The sequence below is a fragment of the Leopardus geoffroyi genome, chromosome C2, assembly GCF_018350155.1.
Source record: "Leopardus geoffroyi isolate Oge1 chromosome C2, O.geoffroyi_Oge1_pat1.0, whole genome shotgun sequence".
NCBI lineage: Eukaryota > Metazoa > Chordata > Mammalia > Carnivora > Felidae > Leopardus > Leopardus geoffroyi.
The window spans coordinates 130,397,348-130,420,534 of NC_059333.1; the positions used below are offsets into that span (position 1 = coordinate 130,397,348).

General features: G+C 39.0%; 1 protein-coding gene across 3 annotated transcripts in view; it reads right to left on the reverse strand.

Moving 5' to 3' along the window:
* Positions 1-8,896: 8,896 nt before the first annotated feature.
* DNAJC13 (DnaJ heat shock protein family (Hsp40) member C13) overlaps positions 8,897-23,187 on the reverse strand; it is a 125,532-nt gene continuing 111,241 nt past the window's right edge. For 2 of the 3 annotated variants that reach the window (XM_045503630.1, XM_045503629.1), the window contains 7 exons: positions 23,048-23,090; positions 22,542-22,715; positions 20,623-20,802; positions 20,202-20,342; positions 18,229-18,372; positions 15,734-15,833; positions 8,897-9,761 (listed from right to left, as the gene is read on the reverse strand). In XM_045503630.1, the coding sequence (XP_045359586.1) occupies positions 9,655-9,761; positions 15,734-15,833; positions 18,229-18,372; positions 20,202-20,342; positions 20,623-20,802; positions 22,542-22,715; positions 23,048-23,090 (889 nt within the window). In that variant the 3' untranslated portion in view covers positions 8,897-9,654. Of the gene's footprint in view, positions 9,762-10,884; positions 10,994-15,733; positions 15,834-18,228; positions 18,373-20,201; positions 20,343-20,622; positions 20,803-22,541; positions 22,716-23,047; positions 23,091-23,187 lie in introns of all 3 variants that reach the window. The other variant, XR_006718734.1, reaches the window with a different exon arrangement.

Below are 23,187 nucleotides of genomic sequence, written 5' to 3' on the forward strand. Positions count from 1 at the left end.
AATGTCAGACTCTGTATTTGACTCAAGTATTTGTCAATGGGCTGCAGGTTATAAGGAAATTTAATTTTATCCGCCATTTCCTTCTTGCCTTTGTTCCCTACATCATTGTGGAGGAGAGGGTGATATTAGGGCTCCAGGAAGCTGAGTCTGTAAGTCTCTGGAGATTAGGCTGTTGGTAAGATTGCCTTTTTCTTGTAATTTACTAAGATATTTGTGAACTGATGGAGACTCCTGTCCTGCAGGACTCTGATCTCTATCAGCTAACCATCTGTTTTTCCCTTTCCTTTGTTCTTGGGCAGCCAAGAGTACCTGAGGAATGTCACACATATTCCCCCCTTTTGGGGGGACGGGGGTGTGCTAGCCTGTAGTTTGCCCTCAGCTTGCCTTATGGTCTCTCATCAATATGACAATGAGATTGGCTTGACTGTGTAAATGGTCAGTATTTCAGTTCACAAACAACTCTTCATGCCACTCTGTTGTCCGGCATTCTTCTCAACTTGGAAGCAAATTTTTAAGTCATTCTCTAGGTCTGGCCTCTTGGACCTCATCTGCTGGCAAACGAGCCACGGCTCAGGGACAAATGTATTTGTACTGTGGGAAACCGATGATCTTGCCGACTGAAGACTGTAGCACAGCATCTCTGATATGGGAGCCACGGTAGCTGCTTTTTAGTTAGGGCTTACCTAGCAACAGAACTACTTCCAAAAACTAGTAAAAAATTACAAATGATTTTATGTGGACCTTAAAGTCGTTGGAATTTGTTTTACCCCATTCCTGATCCTAAATAGAATGAGAAAAATTGTTATTTATAATTGCTGACTTGGGTACTTACGATTATTACCACCATCGATATGCCTCATGGTTCCCAGAGTCCTTTCACAGACATATTTTCAGTCCTCACGGCAGCCTTGTGAAGGATGGGTTAAGAATTATCAACATTATTTTATAGATAAGTAAACAAGCTCAAAAGAGTCTTTGCATTCTGTGCTCACACTTCCTCTGGTCAAAGGTAAGTGCTATATACTTTTTTAGTAATTTCTGCACCCAACGTGGGGCTCGAACTCATGACCCTGAGACAAGAGTCACATGTTCTAGACACTGAGCCAGCCAGGTGCCCCGAAGTGTTTATACCATATAGGAGGCCATGTGTTCCTGAAAACTCAAGTAGGCCATTAAATTCCTAGTCAATAGGTTGCCAGAAATAGACTAAGTTTATCTGTATTTTTTTTCCAGTGTGCCTGGGTGGCTCAGTTTGTTGAGCCTCCGGCTCTTGATTTCTGCTCACATCATGATCCCTGGGTCGTGGGATTGAGCCCTGCGTTGGGCTCCACGCTGAGCAGACGTGGGATTGAGCCCTGCGTTGGGCTCCACGCTGAGCATGGAGACTGCGTGGGATTGTCTCTCCTTCTGCCACTCCACCGCCCCCACACGGGCATGTGTGCTTTCTAAAAATAAATAAATAAATAAATAAATAAATAAATAAATAAATAAATAAAGCATGTGTGCTTTCTAAAAATAAATAAATAAATAAATAAAGCATGTGTGCTTTCTAAAAATAAATAAATAAATAAATAAATAAAGCATGTGTGCTTTCTAAAAATAAATAAATAAATAAATAATATTTATTAGCAAAGCCTAGGTATTTAGGGACATTCCATCATATAATGGAATTTAAGATCAGAAAAGGGAATCACAGAATTTCTGGACTGAAAGGGATTCTCCAGCCACCTGGTGATAATCCTCAGGTTTACTAAAAGGGCTCATTCCCTGTGTATTTCCCTGATTAGTGACTCAGCACATTTTTGTGTATGTATTGGCCATTTCTATGCCTTGCTTGGAGAAATGTCTATTTAAGACCTTTGCCCATTTTAAAATCAAGTTGTTCATGGTGGCATTATTTGCAATAGCTAAAATATGGAAACCTAAACGTCCATTGATAGAGAGATGGATGAAGAAAATGTGACATGTGCATACAAGGGATTATTATTCAGCTTCTTAAAAAGGAAGGAAATTCTGACATATGCTACATGAGCAAATCTTAAAGATACTATGCTAAATGAAATAAGCCATTCACAAAAATTTAAACACTGTATGATGCCACTTGAGATACTTAGAATAGTCAAACTCGGGGCATCTGGGCGGCTCAGTCGGTTAAGCATCTGACTTCAGCTCAGGTCATGATCTTGAGGTCTGTGGGTTCGTGCTCCGCGTTCGGCTCTGTGCTGACAGCTCAGAGCCTGGAGCCTGCTTCTGATTCTGTGTCTCCCTCTCTTTCTGCCCCTCCCCCACCTCTCAAAAATAAACATTAAAAATTTTTTTTTTTAAAGAATAGTCAAACTCACAGAGACAGAAAGTAGAATGGTGGTTGCCAGGGGCTGGGGGGAGGAGGAATTATCAGTTAATGAGTATAAACTTCCAGTTTTAGAAGGTGATAAGAGTTCTGGAGATGGATGGTGGTGGTAGTTGCACATTATCAATATATCTAATAATACTTACCTGTATACTTAAAATGGTTAAGATAATAAGTTTTATGTTATGTGTACTCTACCACATTAAGGGGGGAAAAAAAAAGAAAGAAAAGGGGACTCAAGGAACCAGGCTGAAGAAGCTTCCACTGGCAAAGACAGGACATTTACAACTTCAATAAAGATATAGGCATACCTTGGAGATATTATGGGGTTCAGTCCCAGAGCACTGCAATAAAGTGAACATCACAACAAAATGAGTCAAATGAATTTTTTGGTTTCCTAGTGTATATAAAAATTATGTTTACATTATACTATATATAATATATATAGTATATATATAGTAATACATAATATAGTAATATTATATATATAGTAATATATAATAGTAAACTGTAATATCAAGTTTGCAACAGTAGTAATATATATAGTAATATATAGTAATATATAATAATAAACTGTAATATCAAGTTTGCAACAGCATTATGTAAAAATAAATTTACATACATTAAGAAATATCTTATTGCTGGGGCACCTGGGTGGCTCAGTCCGTTAAGCATCCAAATTTGGCCCATGTCATGATCCTGCCCTTTGTGGGTTCAGAGCCCCGCGTCGGGCTCTGTGCTGACAACTAGGAGCCTGGAGCCTGCTACAGATTCTGTGTGTGTGTGTGTGTGTGTGTGTGTGTGTCTCTCTCTCTCTCTCTCTCTGCCCCTCCCCTGCTTGCACTCTGTCTCCTAAAAATATATATAAAACGTTAAAAAAATTAAAAAAAAAGAAATACCTCATTGCTGAAAAGTACTAACCATTATCTGAGCTTTCAGCAAGTTGTACTCTTTTCGCTGGTGGGGGGCTATGCCTCAATGTTGATGGCTGCTGACTGATCGGGGTGGTATAGCTTCAGGCTGGGGTGACTGTGCTAACTCTTAAAATAAGACACAATGGGGGTGCCTGGGTGGCTTGGTCGGTTAAGCGGCCGATTTAAGCTCAGGTCATGATCTTGTGGTTCACAAGTTTGAGCCCCATGTTAGGCTCTGGGCTGACAGCTCAGAGCCTGGAACCTGCTTCAGATTCTGTGTCTCCATTTCTCTCTGCCCCTCCCCTGCTCACACTCTCTTTCTCTCAAAAATAAATGTAAAAACAATTAAAAAAAAAAAAAAGGACAACAATGAACTTCGCCACATTGGTTGACTCTTCCTTCCACAAACGATTTCTCTACAGCACGAGATGTTGTTTGACAGTTTAGCTGTAGTAGAACTTCTCTCAAAATTATAGTCAATGCTCTCAAACACTGCTGCTGCTTCATCAACTAAATTTATGAAATATTCTAAATCCTTTGTTGTCATTTGAACAATGTTCACAGCATCTTCACCAGATTAATCTCAACAAAACCACTTTCTTTATTCATCCTTAAGAAGCAAGTCCTCATCCATTCAAGTTCATCATGAGATGCAACAAGTCAGTCACATCTTCAGGTTTCACTTCAAATTCTAGCTCTCTGGCTCTTTCTACCACAACAGCAGTTACTTCCCCCACCAAAGTCATGAACCCCTCAGTTATCCATGAGTGCTGGAATCAACTTCCACTCTTGTTGATGTTGATTTTGACCTTTCCCCAGGAATTGTAAGTGTTCTTAATGGCATCTAGAATGGTAAATCCTTTTCAGAACGTTTTTAATTTACTTTTCCCAGATCCATCAGAGGAATCACTATCTATGGCAGCTAGAGCCTTAAAAAATGTATTTCCTTTTGTTTAAAAAAAATTTTTTTTTTTTTTTTGAGAGAGAGAGTGTGAGGGCTGGGGAGGGGCAAAGAGAGAGAGGGAGAGAGAGAATCCCAACCAGGCTACGCGCTGTCAACTCAGAGCCTAATGCGGGGCTCAATCCCATGAACCATATCATAACCTGAGCCCAAATCAACAGTCGAAAGCTTAACTGACTGAGCCACCCAGGCTCCCCACAAAATAAATGTATTTCTTAAATAATCAGACTTGGAAGTCAAAATTACTCCATGACCCACAGGCTGCAAAATGAATGTTGTGTTAGCAGGCATGAAAACATTAATCTCATTGTCTATCTCCACCAGAGCTCTTGGATGAACAGATGCATTGTCAACGAGCGGTAATACTTTGAAGGAAATCTTTTTTTCTGAGCAGGAGGTCTCGACAGTGGGCTTAAAATATTCAGTAAACCATTTTGCAAACAGATGTGCTGCCATCCAGATCTTATTTCATTTACAGACCACAGAGTAGATTTATCGTAATTCTTAAGGGCTTTCCAAATGGTAAATGAGCATTGACTTCAACTTAAAAGTCACCAGCTGCACTGGTCCCTAACCGAGTCAGCCTGTCTTTTGGAGCTCTGAAGCCAGGCATTGACTTCTGTCTATAAAGTCCTAGATGGCCTCATCTTCCAACATAAGGCTGTTTCGCCTACATTCGAAATCTGTTGCTTAGTGCAGCCACCTTCATTTGCGGTCTCAGCCATACCTTCTGGGTCACTGGCTGCAGCTGCTCCATCAGCACCTGCTGCTTCACCTTGTTATGGAGACGGCCGCTTCCTTAAACCTCATGAACCAACCTTTGCAGGCTTCAAACTTTTCCTCACCTCTCAGCCCTCACAGAGTCGAAGAGTTAGGGTCTTGCTCTGGGCTAGGCTTTGGTTTAAGGGAATATTGCAGCTGGTTTGATTTTCTATCAAGACCACTAACACTTTGTCTATATCAGCAATAATGTTGTTTCTTTCTCAGCATTCATGTACTTACTGGAGCAGCACTTTTAATTTCCTTTAAGAACTTTCCTTTGCAGTCACAATTTGGCTAACTGTGGTGTCAGAGGTCTAACTTTCCACCCATCTCAGATTTCATCATGCCTTCCTCACTAAGCTTAATCATTTCTAATTCCTAACTCAAAGTGAGAGACATGTGACTATTCTTTTCACTTGAATACTTAGAGGCCACAGTGGGTTATTAACTGGCCTAATTTCAATAAAGCTGTGTCTCAGGGAATTGGGAGGCCCCAGGACAGACTGGGGAACAGCCAATCAGTGGAGCAGCCAGAACACATACATTTTATTAAGTTTGCCATCTTACATAGTAAGAGTTCATGTTTCCCCCAAAATAATTACAATAGTAACAGCAAAGATCAGTGATCACAGTTACAAAGAAATATAATAATAATAAAGTTTGAAATATTGCAATAATTACCATAATGTGACAGAGACATAAAGTGAGCAAACGACATTGGAAAAATAGTGCCAAGAGTTTCTTGACACAGGGTTGCCAAAACTCTCAATTTGGGGAAAAATAAATAAATAAATAAATAAATAAATAAAAATGCCATATCTGTGAAGAATAAAGCAAAGTACAATGAAACAAGGTATGTCTATAACAGCCAAGGATTGAAGAACAGCAAATATGTTTAAATCTGTGATACTAAAAAATACTTCAATAATGGTGCTAGTAAAAAAAACAAACAAAATTGGTCACCTTCAGAAGATGACAGGGAACAGATTCATTATCTTGAAAGCTGATGAGTAAAGGAAATGAATTAAGCCTTCATCCTGCCTTTCCCATATGACGTGTGCCACTGGGTGACAAAGCACATAAAGGAAAGCATTTCTTTTTTTTTGTTCTTTTATTGAGGTAAAATTGTTATATTACATTAGATTAGTTTCAGTTATACAACATACTAATTCAGTATTTGTAGAAACTACAAAGTGATTACCACAGTAAGTCTGGTTACCATCCATCATCATACAATTAACACTTTACCCATTTTGCCTACCCATACTCCTTCCCTTCTGATAACCACCAATCTGGGCTCCATGTCTATGAGTTTTGTGTTGTTCATTTGTTTTAGATTCCGCATATAAGTGAAATCTTCGGGTATTTGTCTGACTTCCATGACTTAAGGTAATACTCTCAAGGTCCATCTGTGTTGTCATAAATCGCAAGATCTCATTTTTTTTTATGCCTAAGTAATATTCCACTGTATATAAACACCTCATCCCCTCTATCCCTTTATCCACTGATGGACACTTAGGTTGTTTCCATACTGTAGCTATTGTAAATACCATCGCAATGCAAGTATCTTTTTCAATTATTGTTTTCATTTCCTTCAGATAGATACCCATGAGTGGAATAGTTGGATCCTATGTTAGTTCTATTTTTAATTTTTTGAGGAAGCTCTCTGCTGTTTTCCACAGTGCCTGCACCAATTTACATTTCCATCAACAGTGCACAAGGATTTTCCTTTTCTTCACATCCTCTCCAACATTTGTTATTTCTTGCCCTTTTGATACTAGACATTCTGACAGGTGTGAGGTGATAGCTCATGGTGGTTTTGATTTGTATTTCCCTGATGATTGGTGATGTTGAACATCTTTTCAATGTACCAGTTGGCCATCTACAGGTCTTCTCTGGACATGTCTATGTAGACCCTCTGCCCATTTTTTAATCGGATTTTTTGCTGAGTTCTCCACATTATTTTGGACATTAACTCCTTATTGAATATATGATTTACAGGTATTTTCCACCATTCAGTAGGTTGCCTTTTTATGTTTTCTTTGTTGTGTTGAAACTTTGGTTTGATGTAGTCCAACTTTTTTTTTTTTTTTTTTGCAAGAAAGCATTTCTTTATAAAAGCATTCCAGTTACTAAGTGGAATAGCAGCATTTTATAACTCCCAGTATATGAATGGATCTAGTCACACTGAGATTCCCTTATTGTTAATATCACATGTCTTACAGGCATGATGTGCTTCTAAGAAATCAAAAAAAAAAAAAAAAAAAGCCCCCCTCTAGTCTTGCCAAAGGAATGGAACCAGAGTTTGATCAAGCCTCTAGATGCAAAGAGCAGAGGAATAAGTTGAATTGCACTAGGAATGTGTGATCAGTAACCTCAAGACTGGGAAAACCAACCAACGGCCTCAGGGCCTTCAACAAAGTTATAGGGAAAAGGCAGATGGAAAGGGAGCCACAAGATTTAAAAAGACTCAAAAATATATTAACAGAAGGAAAAATCTAAGACCAAACCCTAGGAATGTACACTTGGGTGATAAACTACAAAGGAACACAAGGAAGTATAAGACAAGTGGTCCTTTTTTTTTTGTTCTGTTTGGTCCTGTTTTTTTAAAGTGGTCACTTTCAAGAAGAAGGGAGTGGCTGTGATTTTGATGGGGGCACATGAAGGGGCTTCTGGAGAGGCTGGCAAAGTTCTTGACATAGATGGTAGTTTCAAGGGTGATTTGCCTTTTAATGACGAATTTGTTCAGCGAGATTTTCTATAGTTGTGTTTTGGTTTACAATAAAAAATGTTTAAAAACAAAACAGAAAAAAAAAAAAAAACACCTCTCAGTTTTCCTAGTTACATACTGCTTCAGATTGCTGCTGTGTTAGGATCATGGCTCAGGACAGACTTTGGTGTCAGGTCTAAGTAGTTTTGATTTCTTACTCTGTTACTTACTAGTTGTGTGACTTTTGCTAAGTTGCTTTGCCTCTCTGAGCCCATGTTCTTCACCTGGAAAATAAGAATTTTATCAGTATCAAGCCCATAGGTTTGTTCTGAGAATTAAATGAGACTACGTATGTAATGAGTTTACAGGATGTTTGGCATACAGCCAATGTTCAGTAAGAATAAGCTATTACTTAACTATCAGTGATTGTGAATTAATTTAAATAGCCCTTTAAATATCATAAATACTCACAATATTTATGTTCTCCTAGTACTTAAAGGAAATATATTAATTTGTGCTCTTCCATACCACATACTAAGTTAGCTGTTACAATTTCTTTTAGTGAACATATTTTTATGACAAGTATTGCCTAGAAACTAAAACCACAGTTGTATACTAAAATATGTGCCTGGGTATATTACTCTATAACCTTTGACAGATGATGCAAAAGTCTGAATTAGAGACTTATCGGGGGAGTAAGTCTCCATTACACTCTGCTGTTACACATCAACTATGGAATAAACTTGGCTCTTGCTTTCAAAAGCAATGTGGAGGTGTGGGTATTTCGTCATTCTTTAAGAAGTGTTTGTATTCTTTACAGGTTTTCATTTTCTTGTAGTTTATGATCATACTAGGAGACCTATGTGCTGAGATCTGTATTATTTGAAATATGCTCTCACTTTAAATTTCTCTCGCTTTAAAAAACGTTGAAATTAATGTGTCTCACCCATTAGAGTAATACTAGCCTCACCCATTCCTGAATTATTAAATAGAAAATAAATGAAACGCTAGTTTCTGGAAATTTAGACGTGGCTGAAATATTACCAAAGGGCATTGGGAATGATCAGATGTGTCAACGTAGTTGTCTGGATGAGGAGCTGTGAACGCGAGGGAGCGTTTGTGTTTATTCCTAATACTAGATCTGTCTTAGAAAAAAGCAGGAGATCCTCAAAGGGAAACATTAAATTAGAACAAATATATCTCATTAACAAAGCAGTCAATTCCCTTTATTTTTAAAATTTTATGTACACATATGAATGATCTGTATAATGTACATTCAATATAGAAAGCTTTATATATTTGATACTGTATAGAACATTTCACAATTACACTAATCTCTTACATAACATCTTGACATCCGTTTTTAAATTTTTTTGCACAAGCTCCTTTCTCATTCAATTTGGTAAAGTCAGTTATACATACCGACATGTCCTGTGAGCTCTCAGAAGGTTAATGATTGGGGAGAGGATACCGGGGAACAGGCACGAGGATGAAGCCTACTAGTGTTGGACGGTGGAGGGGGACAGCCACAGGGACTCGATGCAGGAGAGGGAAACATTGTCTTCCGGGGACAAGTGACCTAGTCCAATTTCTGTAGATTGCAGTTCAACCCCACAGTCACGCTAATTCAAAAAAAAACATTATAAAAACTAGGAAGAAAGTTTTGTCTTTTTGATTCACAGTCTTGTAAACAGATACAAAGGAACAGAATGTGCTTACATACATCAAGAAAAAAAACTTGTGTACCCACTTAGGCTGATCCACAGAGTGCTTTCTTACAACGTGATACAATTAGAATCACTGACTTTTTTTCCTAAATAAAAATATATTTATAGAAAAAGGAATAACACTGTCATGAAACCAGGAGAAAGGCAGTAAGAGTTTGTTTCAACGTATCAGCTGGAGGAATGTGGACTGGGCACTGGCCTGTCAGCATTTACTGTCTCTCACAAAGGTGTCAACTCTGATAGCCAAGGTCGCCTGCCTCGTGGTCTACGGGAGGCGGCAGGTTGGACATGACTGACGAGGATGTCCCTGCAGTAAGGTAGCCAGCAACTCCAGGTCCTGCAAGAGAGAAAGGAAAACACACACCTTCTAGAGAGCAGAGTCGTGTGAAAACACCTTTATAAGAAGGTCAGAAGCTAGTCAAGTACCTGATCACACACTTTAACAGACTACCCAGTGCCATTTTCAAGGTATGTCTTTACTATATGACAAAGTTAAAAATCATTTCAAAATTGATACTGGACAGCAACACTGGTGTGAAAACATGGAAAATTGGCCCTTCTCAATTCTGGGAATTCAATGCTTCAAAAAATTCTGGGCACTGAAGGATAGCTATGTCAAATGGAAAATAAAAAAAAAAAACAAGTAGAGGAAGGAAACTCCATACTAAGCCCATCCAAAAGTCATACTTGATAAAATGCCCAAGAAAAACCTTTATCAACATTCAAGTTAACCTACTTTCATTTGGTGCAAAGAAATGCTGTTATAGGGGCACCTGGGTGGCTCAGTCCGTTAAGTGTCCGACTTTGGCTCAGGTCATGATCTCATGGTTCACTAGTTCAAGCCCTGCGTCGGGCTCTGTGCTGACAGTTCAGAGCCTGGAGCCTGCTTCCGATTCTGTGTCTCCCTCTCTCTCTGACCCTCCCCCCATTCATGCTGTCTCAAAAGTAAATAAACGCTAAAAAAAAAAAAAAAAAAAAAAAAATTAAAAAAAAAAAAAAAAAAAGAAATGCTGTTATAGCTAGTAACACCAAATGAACAAGGGCTGCTACACTGACAGCTCTACAAAAGGAAGGCTCTGGACATTTGTCACAGGTCAAAACAAGAATGCTATGGGAAAAGATATCAATATTTTCATTTTATAGGTCTTCCTTGATTCTAAGAGTCTCTACTGCATAGAAATGCTACATATGCCAGCATTTATCAAGATGTGTCCTACAAGCATTGTAGATAATGGCTTTAGCCCTCCGGTTTATCGTAAACATTGCAGAGACCATTACATCCCAGAAGCACTGCACAAACTGTACAGAGTACTTGCAAGAGACATTGTAGCATAATACCACAAACTGAGCAATACTGTTAGCTGAAACCGTAGGAAATAAGGCAAACAGCTAAGGAACATCAAGGGTTAGAACTAGAAAGGCAGTGGGAGCGGCATGCATTTAGCAAAATGATTCTCTACCTGCTTCAGAGAGCTACACAGAAGTTAGCAAGCTGCCTGGCAGAGCGGATCTAAAGCCCGCTCCTGAGGTGAAGGGGGCTGCTGCCAGTTAGAAGGGAAGGAGAGACACCTGAGGGGAAAAAAGAAATATAAGCAGCAAGGGAAGTTATAAGGAAATGCAAACAGCAGAGCAGTTTGATGAAGGCTGAGGCGTAACAGGGACTAATGTAGGACAAATGGGGCACAATTCAGATTGGTCTTGTGTTTCACCTTACAAGCACTTGTATCCAGGACGTGAAATGGCTTACACCACTGAGTGAACACTGCATCTCATATGTAATTATACAGCCAGAGACAGTTCCACCTATGTGAGCTGTAACACGCACACTCGGAACCTTGCACTCATAAATGTTGGAAAAAGGATCTTCCCTTTTTAAGGCACTGTAAGGCCTGCATCTACCAACTCCTGCCTTCTGCCAAGCAGGGTGCCAGGCCTTCCACAGACAGCTCAGAAGACCACCGGCTCAACCTACCCCCTCTGACAAGGCAGTTGGGAGCTACAGCACCACACTGTTAACATCACTTCCCACCAACCTATCAACCTTTGAACCCTAGGCAGCGGCAGGATTACCACAGATCGATTAAGTGGGTCTCACCAAAGATAGAAGCTGTAAGAATAACCCCCCAAACACCCTGGACTGGTAAATTTCCCAAGCACTTCCAATGTTGGACTCATCTTGGCCACATCAAATGAGGAGATGACGAGACCAAATATGAATGCTACATACAGAAAACAGACTAAGGCTATTGTTCTTCAACTGCGTGCGGAGGCACCTTGGGACAAACTCACAGGGGTGCTGCTAGATATTTTACATCGGAGAGAACACAGCAACATCTGCTGGATGCCACATAGCCACTTTCAAGTTGTTTGGACCTAATACTTCAACTTAACTATTAGGTTATTTCTTTTGGCCTAGCGGTAGATGAAAAAATCATTAAGACATTAAAGGCATTGTGAACTGAGAAAAGTTTGGGAACTTCTGGGCTAAAATTAAATCGAGACATGATAGGCTTAGAAGAATCATCCACAATAGACCAAATTCCAGCCCCACCATTTGCCACTTTAGGAAAAGACAAACAAATTCCTGGGTATTTCTGTAAATAAGTCTGAAATGCTCTTTCTCTCACACCTCTGGCTTCTCTTTTAGAAGGTGTCTGGTTAGGATGAGGACAGAGCAGTTGTGTTCTCCAGAGAAAGGTGGGAGGAGAGAGCAGGAGCTGCCAGAAATGGGGCACGTGGCAATAACGTTCAAGGCTGCCAGACTTGAAAATGAGAAAAGACGGAAAATTAACAAAGAACCCCGCAAAATGGAATTGCCTGCAACGATGGAGCAGTGGAAAGAGCATGGGCTTTGTTAAAAATGAACGTGAGAGTCTCAGCAGGGAAAACAAAAGCAGGAAGCTCTGCCTCAGCGTCAGTGTCCTATAGTAAATTGATGAGCTCAGGGAATCTTTCCCAACATCACTCACATCATGTAGTCTTGGGACAGGTGGACAAAGAACAACACAAGGTGGAAAAAAAATCCTAACTCGTAGAGAACTGATGGACCTGTATGAAGAGAGACCTTAGAATTGCACCCACCCCCCTTTAATGACCTTAGGAAGCCAAATTAACTATGTGACATGCTTCTAATATAAATATATACAGGGGTGTGTGTGTGTATGAAGTTCATCTCCATATTCCAATTAAGTGTGTGTGTGTGTGTGTACACAAAGCTCTTCGTCATCAATTCCCACTCCTACAACCATGTTTCCCTTGCCCTGCTTATCTTCCTTTCCCTCTTGTTCCTTCTTTCTCTATACTGATTTTCTAGGTGAGGTAATTGGAGGATTTTCCCTGCTAAAATTGTTTTTACAGGGCCTTGAACTTCTCAGCAACATGCCCTTCTAGGACCTAACAAATAGCTAAGTAACTAAGGCCCAGGTCAATGAAAACATAGCTTGTCTGCATTGTAGGTAAAACTGCATTAGACCGTTTAGGTAAGTTTTTATCATAAAACAAAACAAGTATGCCAGGCCAAAGAACCTATGGAACCAGGTGGCCTCTTCTCAATTCATCTACAAGGAGCAATCTCGCCTAGGACATTTTATCCATACCCCAATCCTGAGATGTGACTGAATGATATCTGCTCAGCAGCCAGGGTAAAGAAAATAATTATCGTATTTTGGTCATTCTTATCCTACTTTGAAAGAGTAATTAACTTTCCTCTATCTTTCACCATCTCCTAAACAAAATCTACTTGCCAAACTTACCATCGGTGTTTTAGAAAAATGGCTAGTGAAGTGTGTTTTCACAGCACCTTATTTCATTTGCACATTGGGCACAATTAGAATCTCCTCCAGGCTGAGCACAGGGTGGGGTAAATCCTAATCAATTAAAGTTCCAACTCAATGCAACATTGTATACATTCCAAGGAGTTCCGCTAATGCGACTTTACCATTATTAGAATAACTTGTACCTTTTATCAAACACATGACACACAATACAAAGCATCAATGGAACAGCTCAAACACAAAAAAGAAAACATTTGACAACCTAAACAATGAGTAGACAATTCAACAGGTAGTGCTCTCTTTAAACAGTCCCTTCAAAACAAGGAGAGCTGATGGGAAAATCTTCTCAAACAACTAACATCTCAACAAAAGAACATCCCAGATTGATGTGCTAAGAACTAGACCATTTCCGGGCCAACAGAGCTCAGGGCTAGTCCAGACTGTCCCACGTAGTCGTGCCTACAGGCTTCAGGGGGGCCTGCAGAACAGCCAGAGCAACACCAGGATGTGTCCAAGTTGGGACTTATACCATCTCCCCTTTGACCAGCTTTGTACAGAACCTGCTGCCCTGAGTGGGCCCAAAGGAGGATGTAAAGAAATTTGTAAATCCCAGCTTTTCTTCTTCCCCAACCCTCTTCCATCCCCTACAGCTCATCACAGCTGCTTCTCACAACTCCTTCAGAAGCTACCCCAGGGATCCAAGTAAAAGGAAGGCACAGACAGGAACCCTTCAAATCCCTGTACATTTTTCTATAGTTATTAGCAAATATGGATGGGGTGAGGACCTAAAGATTTCTGAAGGAAATTAGTCTCTAAAGATAAATCCCTAGCTCTTCTGTATTCTAACCACAGACTTTGTGACCCACATCCCATTACTAAGTCAAGGACCATCTAAAGTCTTCTATTGCATCAAGTCAATGAACACTAAGCACAATGCAGAACACAACAAATTAGAAAGGTGTCCCTGTAGAAAAGCTTATAATCTACATCTTTCTATTCTTCAAGGCCAAACTTTTAAGTAAGTAGCTATTCTTAGCTGGAAAAAAAAATAAGGCAGATTTCCCAGTCACAACATCCTTATACAAGGTAATTAACGTAATGCCACAAAAAGGTGGTATTACATCAACTTCTGGAAAACGAGTCTAAAGAAGTTTTTAGTATGCCTATTATAGAACATACTCTTATTTAGAAGCTACTGCTTCACCTCAAATTTCAAAGAGAGATACGAGATAGCCAAAGACCATTTTCTAGGTATTTCTTTCCATAGAAATCACAGGACAGGCACATGGGAAAGTTAGAAGGGAACCGTAGGACATTGCTCTTAATGTACATGCAGGGATGGGCAATCAAAGCACCATGTGTTTACAAATGTTAGGGCTCTGCTGTATGCTAATTTGGATGTAAATTTAAAAAAATAAAACAAGTTAAAAAAAAAAAAAACAAATGTTAGGGCTCTGCTTATAAATTTTAGTGGATTAATATTAAATGGTCACAGTGAGGAAGCAAGCAGTAGTGCCACAACAGACTAAAATTAAAACCAGGCAAAGTATTCTCTGAAGTCCCCATTTTTAAGTACTCAAGATTTATAAACTTTAGTTTTAAAGTTATACTAAAGTACAAACTTTAGTCTTCATGATTTATAAACTTCTACACCAGCAATCGGGATTACTCAAAAAGTTACACTGGCATAAAAATCCAGTGGGTACTATTTTTTTCTCTCAATTTACCTACATCAGCTCTGGTAAGAGGAGGATGCAGAGCTGATTTTTGTTTACATATATACCATACTCAGGCAGATGGCAAAAACCACCTGTTATTCTTAAGGTTAATTTCAAACTGAAAACTTTTATACCAGAGACTATATTTCATCTTCGGATATACCAAAAGAATGGTAAGACTTTCTTTTTAAATAGAAGCCAATATGAAAATATTGGAAAATTATTATGCAATTAGTGTGTCAAATGGACACATGTCCTGAGCTTCAAAAACATACTATCTTTTGAACCCTAGACACTAAAATGTCCTTTCCCTTTATGGTACATACTTCTTCCTACAAAAGGACAAATTGTATATGTTTTATAAAACTACAGATTAATTACTGGAAACTTAGAAGAAAAATATTTCACAGATGAATGTACATATTTGGAGTTCCAATCTGTTATTTTGACAGAGATGGAAAATATCACATGCTATCATGTTTCTAATACTGATATTTCTGAATAGGTATTTCTCTAATCTTTTTACACGTTCAAGATAAACATTTCAACAGTCATGCTCCAAATATAACCTATGACACCATCAATTCATTGGGTCAAAACCGAGCAAAGTTCACGTTTCAGTCAGCACACATTCAACACATTAGCAGTTGACATTTGCCCAGGGCTAACCCCAGAGGTCCACCACATGCTCACAGGACCTCCAAGACAGGTGGCTAGTAGCCTAGGAAGACACTGTAAATGCTATTTCAGTTTAATCAGGGCAACAGGAAGGTGGCTTCTGCCATATGTTTCAGAGTAGCCAATTAGGTGTGGATTACCTGTGAGGTATCCTGCTGTTTGTGACTCAGAAATAAACAAATCGTGTTTCTGATCTTTGAAGGCACTCCAGACTGAAGAACGAGACAAGATTTCATTCACCTAGGGAAGTAAAACAAACTCTTTGAACATAATGAATTTAAGTTAGCCTCATTACTGAGGACTGGGTGTTGGAAGAAGAACCAAAGAGAAAAAGCAAACTTCCAAGACAAAAGGAAAGTCAGCCGAGCAAAGATCCAAAGACGGAGCAAGACCTAGCATTCCTTAAATGCTCTATGCCAGGCACAGGGACAGAGACATCTCATGAAACCAGATCCGAAGAAGGCTCTAAGTCAGGCTTCCTTTTAAAATTGGACACTATTATTTGAACTTATAATTTACTGGCTTGTTATTTGGGCAGAAAGATTTTCTTGTGATAGTAACAACTGGCTGACAGTGTGGCATGACCTCATGAAGTTATTCCCAAGGAAGGGGTCTAGGGAGAAGATGCTATAAACTCAAGCTAAAACTTAAAGCAGTCTTGGGGCGCCTTGGGGTGGCTTAGTCGGTTGAGCGACTGACTCTTGATTTTGGCTCGGGTCATGATATTGCAGTTTCTGAGTTCGAGCCCTGCGTTGGGCTCTGTGCTAACACTGTGGAGCCCGCTTGTAGTTCTCCTTCCCTCTCTCTCTGCCCCTACCCAACTTGTGCATGTGCACTCTCTCTCTCAAACTTTAAAAAAATAAAATAAACTTTAAAAAATTATGGGTTGTGACCTATTAGAAGTTTATGAAATCGATGAAGAGGGTTTAATCAGCATGCCTGAGGAAATAGGTTAATATAGAAAGCATCAGAATTCACATGTAAAATGGGTGAACACTCATAGTTGATGTATATACATGTAAGTACAAATAACGTGTGTGTAAAGTATACTGGACTAAGACCAAAGACATTTTTGTGTGATGCAGATTAAAGAAAGTTTAGGAAATTCCAACTTAGAGGCTTTCACATATCAACATTCAGATCAAATATTGATTGGGTACCTCATGTGGAGGCATAATGGGACACAAAGATGTGAGATGTTCTCTGTCTCTGAAGTGCTCACAGTCTAGTCTAGCAGGGGAAGACACTGCCAGATAATTTGGTGGCAGGCATTAAAGATACATGTGGGGCCACACAAGCCCAGGAGGCTCCCTGTTGTAACCTTGGAATCACTACTGGAAGTAATTACTTGTGAAGGTGGTGGGGGATCTGCTAGTTTGGAAACTATCACCCTTGAAATCGGAAGATGGATGTCAGGGTTACTTGCCTAATTTCATCAAGAGGAATCCTGAGGCAGGTTGAGGATAAGACAACTGCCTGCCTAGAGTACCTCTGCTTGGCAAGTTCAGAACACCCACAGAAAAGCCCCCAAATGCTTCAAATATCCTCAATAATCCTCAATACTTCAAATCTCAATAATATTAAATTGTTCAAATGGTGGTACTGGTAGAGTGGGCAATGGCATAAAAATGTTTCTTTAGTTAGACTTTACACAAAGACAATGGAATCACTAAAAGAAAACTTTAAGTCAATTTAAACCTATGAAAGAACATGAGTAGGTAGTAACACTCCAAGTGTCTATCACTGAATGAATGTATAAATTGTGGCATATACATACAGGAATACTTCAGCCATAAAAAGGAATGAAGCACTGATACATGCTCTAACATGATGAACCTCGAAAACATGCTAAGTGACAGAAGCCAGACACAAAAGGTCATGTATTGTATGATTCCATTTATATGAAATATTCAGAATAAGTGAATTCACAGACAACAAAGTGGTGGCTGCCAGAGGCTGAGGAAAGGGACAAATGGGAAGTAATTGATTAATGGGTACAGAGGTTTCTTTTGGGGTGATAAAAATGTTTTGGAACAGATAAGGTGGTGGTGGTTGCATGACATTGTTAATATACTAAACACAAATTAATCGTTCACTTTAAAATGGTTAATTTTATGTTGTGTAAATTTCACCTTAATTAAATAAACACAGAGCGAGAGAGCATCAGATAATGCTGGACAGTAACAATGAATGAGGAACTCCGCAGAAGCAACAAGAATAAAACCAAAGAGGAAAACTGAATTACTGGGCTGTCTTGAAATCAGCATATGTATGTAGCTGACACACATTGTTAAGTGTTAATAAATAAAGGTGATAAAACTAAAACAATGTTCCAAAATGGCATAATGGGATTGTTAATAAATGTGGTTATCACTATCCAGCAACACATGCTAGAACTGAACATTAACCTTAACCAGCTTTAAATGCTCATTGAATATTCTTCTATGCTTAAGAATTTCAGCACTTTTCTTCCTGAAATGTACGACATACCATCAGCATTCAAAAAAAGAATCCCCCCAAGTCACTACTTGAGTCTATGAGGAGAGGTGCAGAGATCACCCATGGCCAAGACCCTTGGTTTGGAGAATACCCTGTCATAGCCAGCAAATCAAAGTCACCCCTGTGTAGCACTCACCTGTTCTCCATGCTGCAGGCTTCGAGTCATGGCCTTGAGAGCTTTAACAATCTGAGCTTTAGTGGCTGCTGGGCTGTCAAGATTTTCAAGACCAATGCCTTCGAGTAATTTTAAGAGGTATGGGACCAGATCTACTTTCAGGGCCTAGAAGAAAATATAAAGCATACCATAAACTTGCTGAAAAAAATGTAAACCATACACTGAAGAAACAATTTCACTCCCAGAACCATACCTGGAAGACAACCTCCTGTCTTTCATTTTAACATAGATGAAGATTTCTTTTACAGATCTAATAATAACGACACTCTTTTTTTTTTTTTTAACTCTTTTTTTTTAATGTTTATTTATTTTTGACAGAGAGAGCATGAGCAGGGGAGGGGCAGAGACAGAGGGAGACTCAGAATCCCAAGCAGGCTCCAGGCTCTGAGCTGTCAGCACAGAGCCTGATGTGGGGCTCGAACTCACAGACTGCGAGATCATGACATGAGCCGAAGTCAGATGCTCAACCGACTGAGCCACCCAGGTGCCCCAATGACACTCTTACTTAAGGAGATTTTATTTCATGCCATCAACTGTTCTAAATGTTACAGACTAGAAACATCTAGTTGTGTCATTACACATCACAACATGTAATGACATAGGCACTACTATTATTACTGATGGAAAAATCAATGCACAGAGGGTGAAACCTGTTGACAGGTAACAGGCAGCAATGCAATCTCTAACTGGAACTACAAAGTGCAGAACATGAGATTTTAGCCACTATACTGGGCTGTCTCTTCTATGACACTATAGTAATGGGCACAAAATTTAAAGTATCTTAATATTTTTTTCACATTTTTTTAAAACATCAACTTTTCCATTTACCATACATTTCCTGTCAGTCTTAAAAAGGCTAGTTAACATTCTGGTATCGCACAATTTTCAATACCCACGCTAAAACTCAGAGGGAAGAGATGGAAGTAACTAACATTTAGTGAGTATACCTCCCTTTATAGATACCGTTCTCCTAACAACCCTGTGAGGGAGTTAGAATTTTACTTCCCAGATGAAGAATCTGAATGGAAGTTTGTGAGTCATGCCTGAGGTCACAGAGCCATCAAGTGGTAGCACTAGCTCAAGCTGTTTCTAATACAACTCCTCTCCCCAGCCAATTATAAGTCTGAACTTCAGGGCATCCAAATACCTCCTTGAGATGTACCCAGTACTTCTGAACTGCCTAAATGAGGGATGGGAATAGGAGATGGGGGAGGAAAAGGGGCTGGGAGAATAGGAGGAGCAGATACAAAAATGCAAGGCCTTGTACTGAGGCTAAGGATGTCAACTGTCACTCTGTTATCTGGTGGTAATGGGAAACCAATGAAGGGTTTTTAAAATGAACGGTAACCCAGTTAGAGTTATATTTGAGGAAGATCACTTTTGTGATAGTTTTTGTTCCTTCAGTGTCTGTCTACACTACATTCGTACCCACCAAGTCTTATTTTCATTAGGTGGGTAGTCTCTTTGAAAAAAAAAAAAAAAACAAAAAAACAGTAGAAATCTTGGCATGTTCTTAAACATGACTTCAGAATCAAGGAATCACTAAACAAAGTGAATCTTTCCAAAGATAATGAAACAAATTTGACAAAGCAAGCTAAGAATAAATGCTTAGCAGAAAACCAAAATTCAAAACTTAAATATCACAAAAGTACTCTGAAGTTGGTTAAGATTCCTGACAGCTGGCCCACCTTTCTCAGTGTGTGTGTGTGTGTGTGTGTGTGTGTGTGTGTGTGTGTGTGTATGCATGCATGCATATATATATAGGCATGTGCCTGTTTGTATATAAAATATAAAGTCATGCATGCATTAACCCACAAATGATTTCTTTACCAAACCTATGTCAGAGAAACCAAATCAGTGCTAAACAAGTGAAAATCTATTTGCCTGGTATATTTGTTTTCCTGAAATAGTACTGAATCTAGAAAGTCACTTACTTGTGCTACTAATTCATTCTGCTCCTTCTGAAACATTCGATTAATTGCTTCACAGGCTAAACCAACAGTATCTGGTCGTTTTTTCATCCCATTCATCAGTGGGCCAATGGTGTCCAAAGATGCCATGGCTCGAACACACAGCTAAGTGTCCGAAAAAAGAAGTAAATACAATAAACACAGTAAATACAATAATAAAATATATGAAAAACCTACATTCAGCTCAAGTTTAATAATGAACTCAAATTCAGTCTCCTGTTAATTACATCATTTAAACTAGTTTAAGAGTTGCTACAATACCACTGGTTCACATGCAGAAAGGCACATGGTAGGAAGAGGATGTGTACTGCAATGTACATTAATCACAAAGAGGAAACATAAATAAATTCCAAATTTATAAGCTACTAACTGGATTTATCACTACCTCATTTTCAGACAGGGCATGGATAATGCGGATGGCACTCTTAGGAATGGCATTGTTCCTATGATTCATTGCCTGGATCACTTTGGGGAGGTGGCCCAATGGTGGGACCTGGTCAGCCAGCTGAGGCTGTGCATTGAAGAGACATACTGTTGCCATTGTCAAAGTTTCCAAAGTTTCTCCCTAGAGGGTATAAAACAAAGAAACAAACTATAAAATACTGACAAAGTTAAGTCCTAAACATCCTTGGAAACTATTTGGTGTTCTACCCTAGAGATCTACAAGTTCTACGTGCTGATTTTTTAAAACTGATTCACAAATCCTAAGAAAACAACTATCTTCCCATCTTGAAAAAAGGCATGAATTCAAAGTCAAAGGACTTTAAGAATGTAATCTTTTTTTAATGTTTATTTATTTTTGAGAGAGAGAGAGAGAGGGAGTGCGCGCGTGCAGGAGAGGGGCAGAGAGAGAGAGGGGGAGACACAGAATCTAAAGCAACCTCCAGTCTCCGAGCTGTCAGCACAGAACCCCACACAGGGCTCAAACCCACAAACCGCGAGATCATGACCTGAGCTGAAGTCAGATGCTTAACTGACTGAGCCACCCAGGCGACCCAAGAATTAATTAATCTAAGCAGTCTTTCACTGGGCCAGGTCACATCTCATTTCTGTTGCAGGTTTAAGAGAGAATCTCCCAAAAGTTATTACCAGAAAGTTTTAGTCAGTGTTATAAAAATGTCAGTATCAGGGAACATCAATAGTTCATGAGAATGCAGAAGTCATGAAATGGGTATCCTAGTTCTATTAAAAATCCTATTGAACCGGTTTGGCTGCCATAATGCACTTTCTATTGTGGATTGCAAAAAACCTGTAACTTATCCCATTTTATCAGACGTGTACACCCACAGCATCTGGAACAAACATGGAAATTGGGATAGGCCCCAAAGCCAAGGTGATAGGGGAGGAAAATGCTGTGTTTTCCCCTAAGTTTCTGCTTTTTGAAGATTTTTTTTTTTTTAAGGAATCTATTTATGTAGCAAAAATCCTAGTAAACAGAAAATGAGACTGAGAAGTTATGTACGTAAATATTTGGCAAAATAATAATACTTTTTTTTAAGTTGTGCTAAGCTAATGATAGTAACTAGTAATTTCTAGGTACTTGACATGTGCCAGACATTATTCTAAGTACTCTCCATATGTCAAAACTCACTAAAACCTCAGCCTTAGGGACAGGTGTCGTGATCCTTCCATAAATGAGGCAGACCACGAAGTACTGTTCAAGGTTACAGAGCCAGTCAGTGGTGAAGCTGGTACTGGGATCCAGGACCATCTAATAACACAGCTTGGGCTCTTTATTACCTTGTTCCATAGTCAGCCTGTTTAATACAGCCAACAGTCACGTACCTCAATTATTTTTACTCTAAAGGTTTAAATAACAAAACCTTATATAGTATAAGACTACTTTCTCACTCCTGCTTACCCTGTAGCCTCTGCCTTTGAACACAGATACTAGGTTCACTCTCCTATCAATGTCTTTCACAAGGGTCACATATGGAAAGCTGAGTGAAGTACACTAGCAGGACACACTTCTAGGGGAGCACCGAATGTTTGTGTTTTTCCTTAAACTAATATAACCATTGGAGATGAAGTTGCAGATACCTTCTTTTAGAGCCTCTATACTTGCCAGAGATAGCAATTTGTCAATATAGACATCTCCAACTTTGGTTCAGAAATAACCATGTTCACTTTTGAACATGCCCCCAAAATAAGATGAATGGGCATATCTGAATTTGAACCTGGCTGCTGTATTGAAAAAAGTAACCAATTCTTAATGTATGGGCCATGAGGATGGTGTTTTAACAGAAACCCCATCAGTATATTTAGCAAACTACTGGAAATGTTTTGCTGATGGCTGAAGCTTACATGAGGATTGTTCTTCTCCAGGAGCTCAGTTAATTTTTCTAATAGTGCAATAAGGAATTCTCTAGGCTTTCTTAGAACCCACGCTGGCTGTGCAATAAAGATTCTCAAGAAAACTCCTCCAACAGCAAGTTCACCCTCTGCTTCTCCAAACACCACAGCAAAATCTTCAGGCAACTTTAAAGAAAGAAAGAATCATAATCAAGTCATTTAATCCTTAGTCACACATGACACAAAAAATGCAAATCCCATTAAATAGCCATTAATATAATCAAATTATATACTTTTGTATAATCCCTTAATAAAATTCAAAAAAGGTACTTTGATTACTTACTTAAAAAGTGAATATTCCTAAATTTAAAACGTGACTTCCCAGGGGAATTCTTAAGCGTCTTAATGACAAAGTGTCTAACAGTTATCAAACTGACGCAGTAGGAATTAAAAAACAACAGCAAACTAAAATACAATAAAATGTAGAATTCCTTCCTCTGAATAAAAGTATATTTTACCTTCCAATTTACATCAGGGTTATCTCGCTGATTTTTAAAGTGCCTTGGGGAAAAAAAAAGTGAGAGGGTAGAATATCAAACTTCAGTCACAAAATGCACATTCATCAATTGTTAGAATAAGTATTAGAGAGGTGATGGAC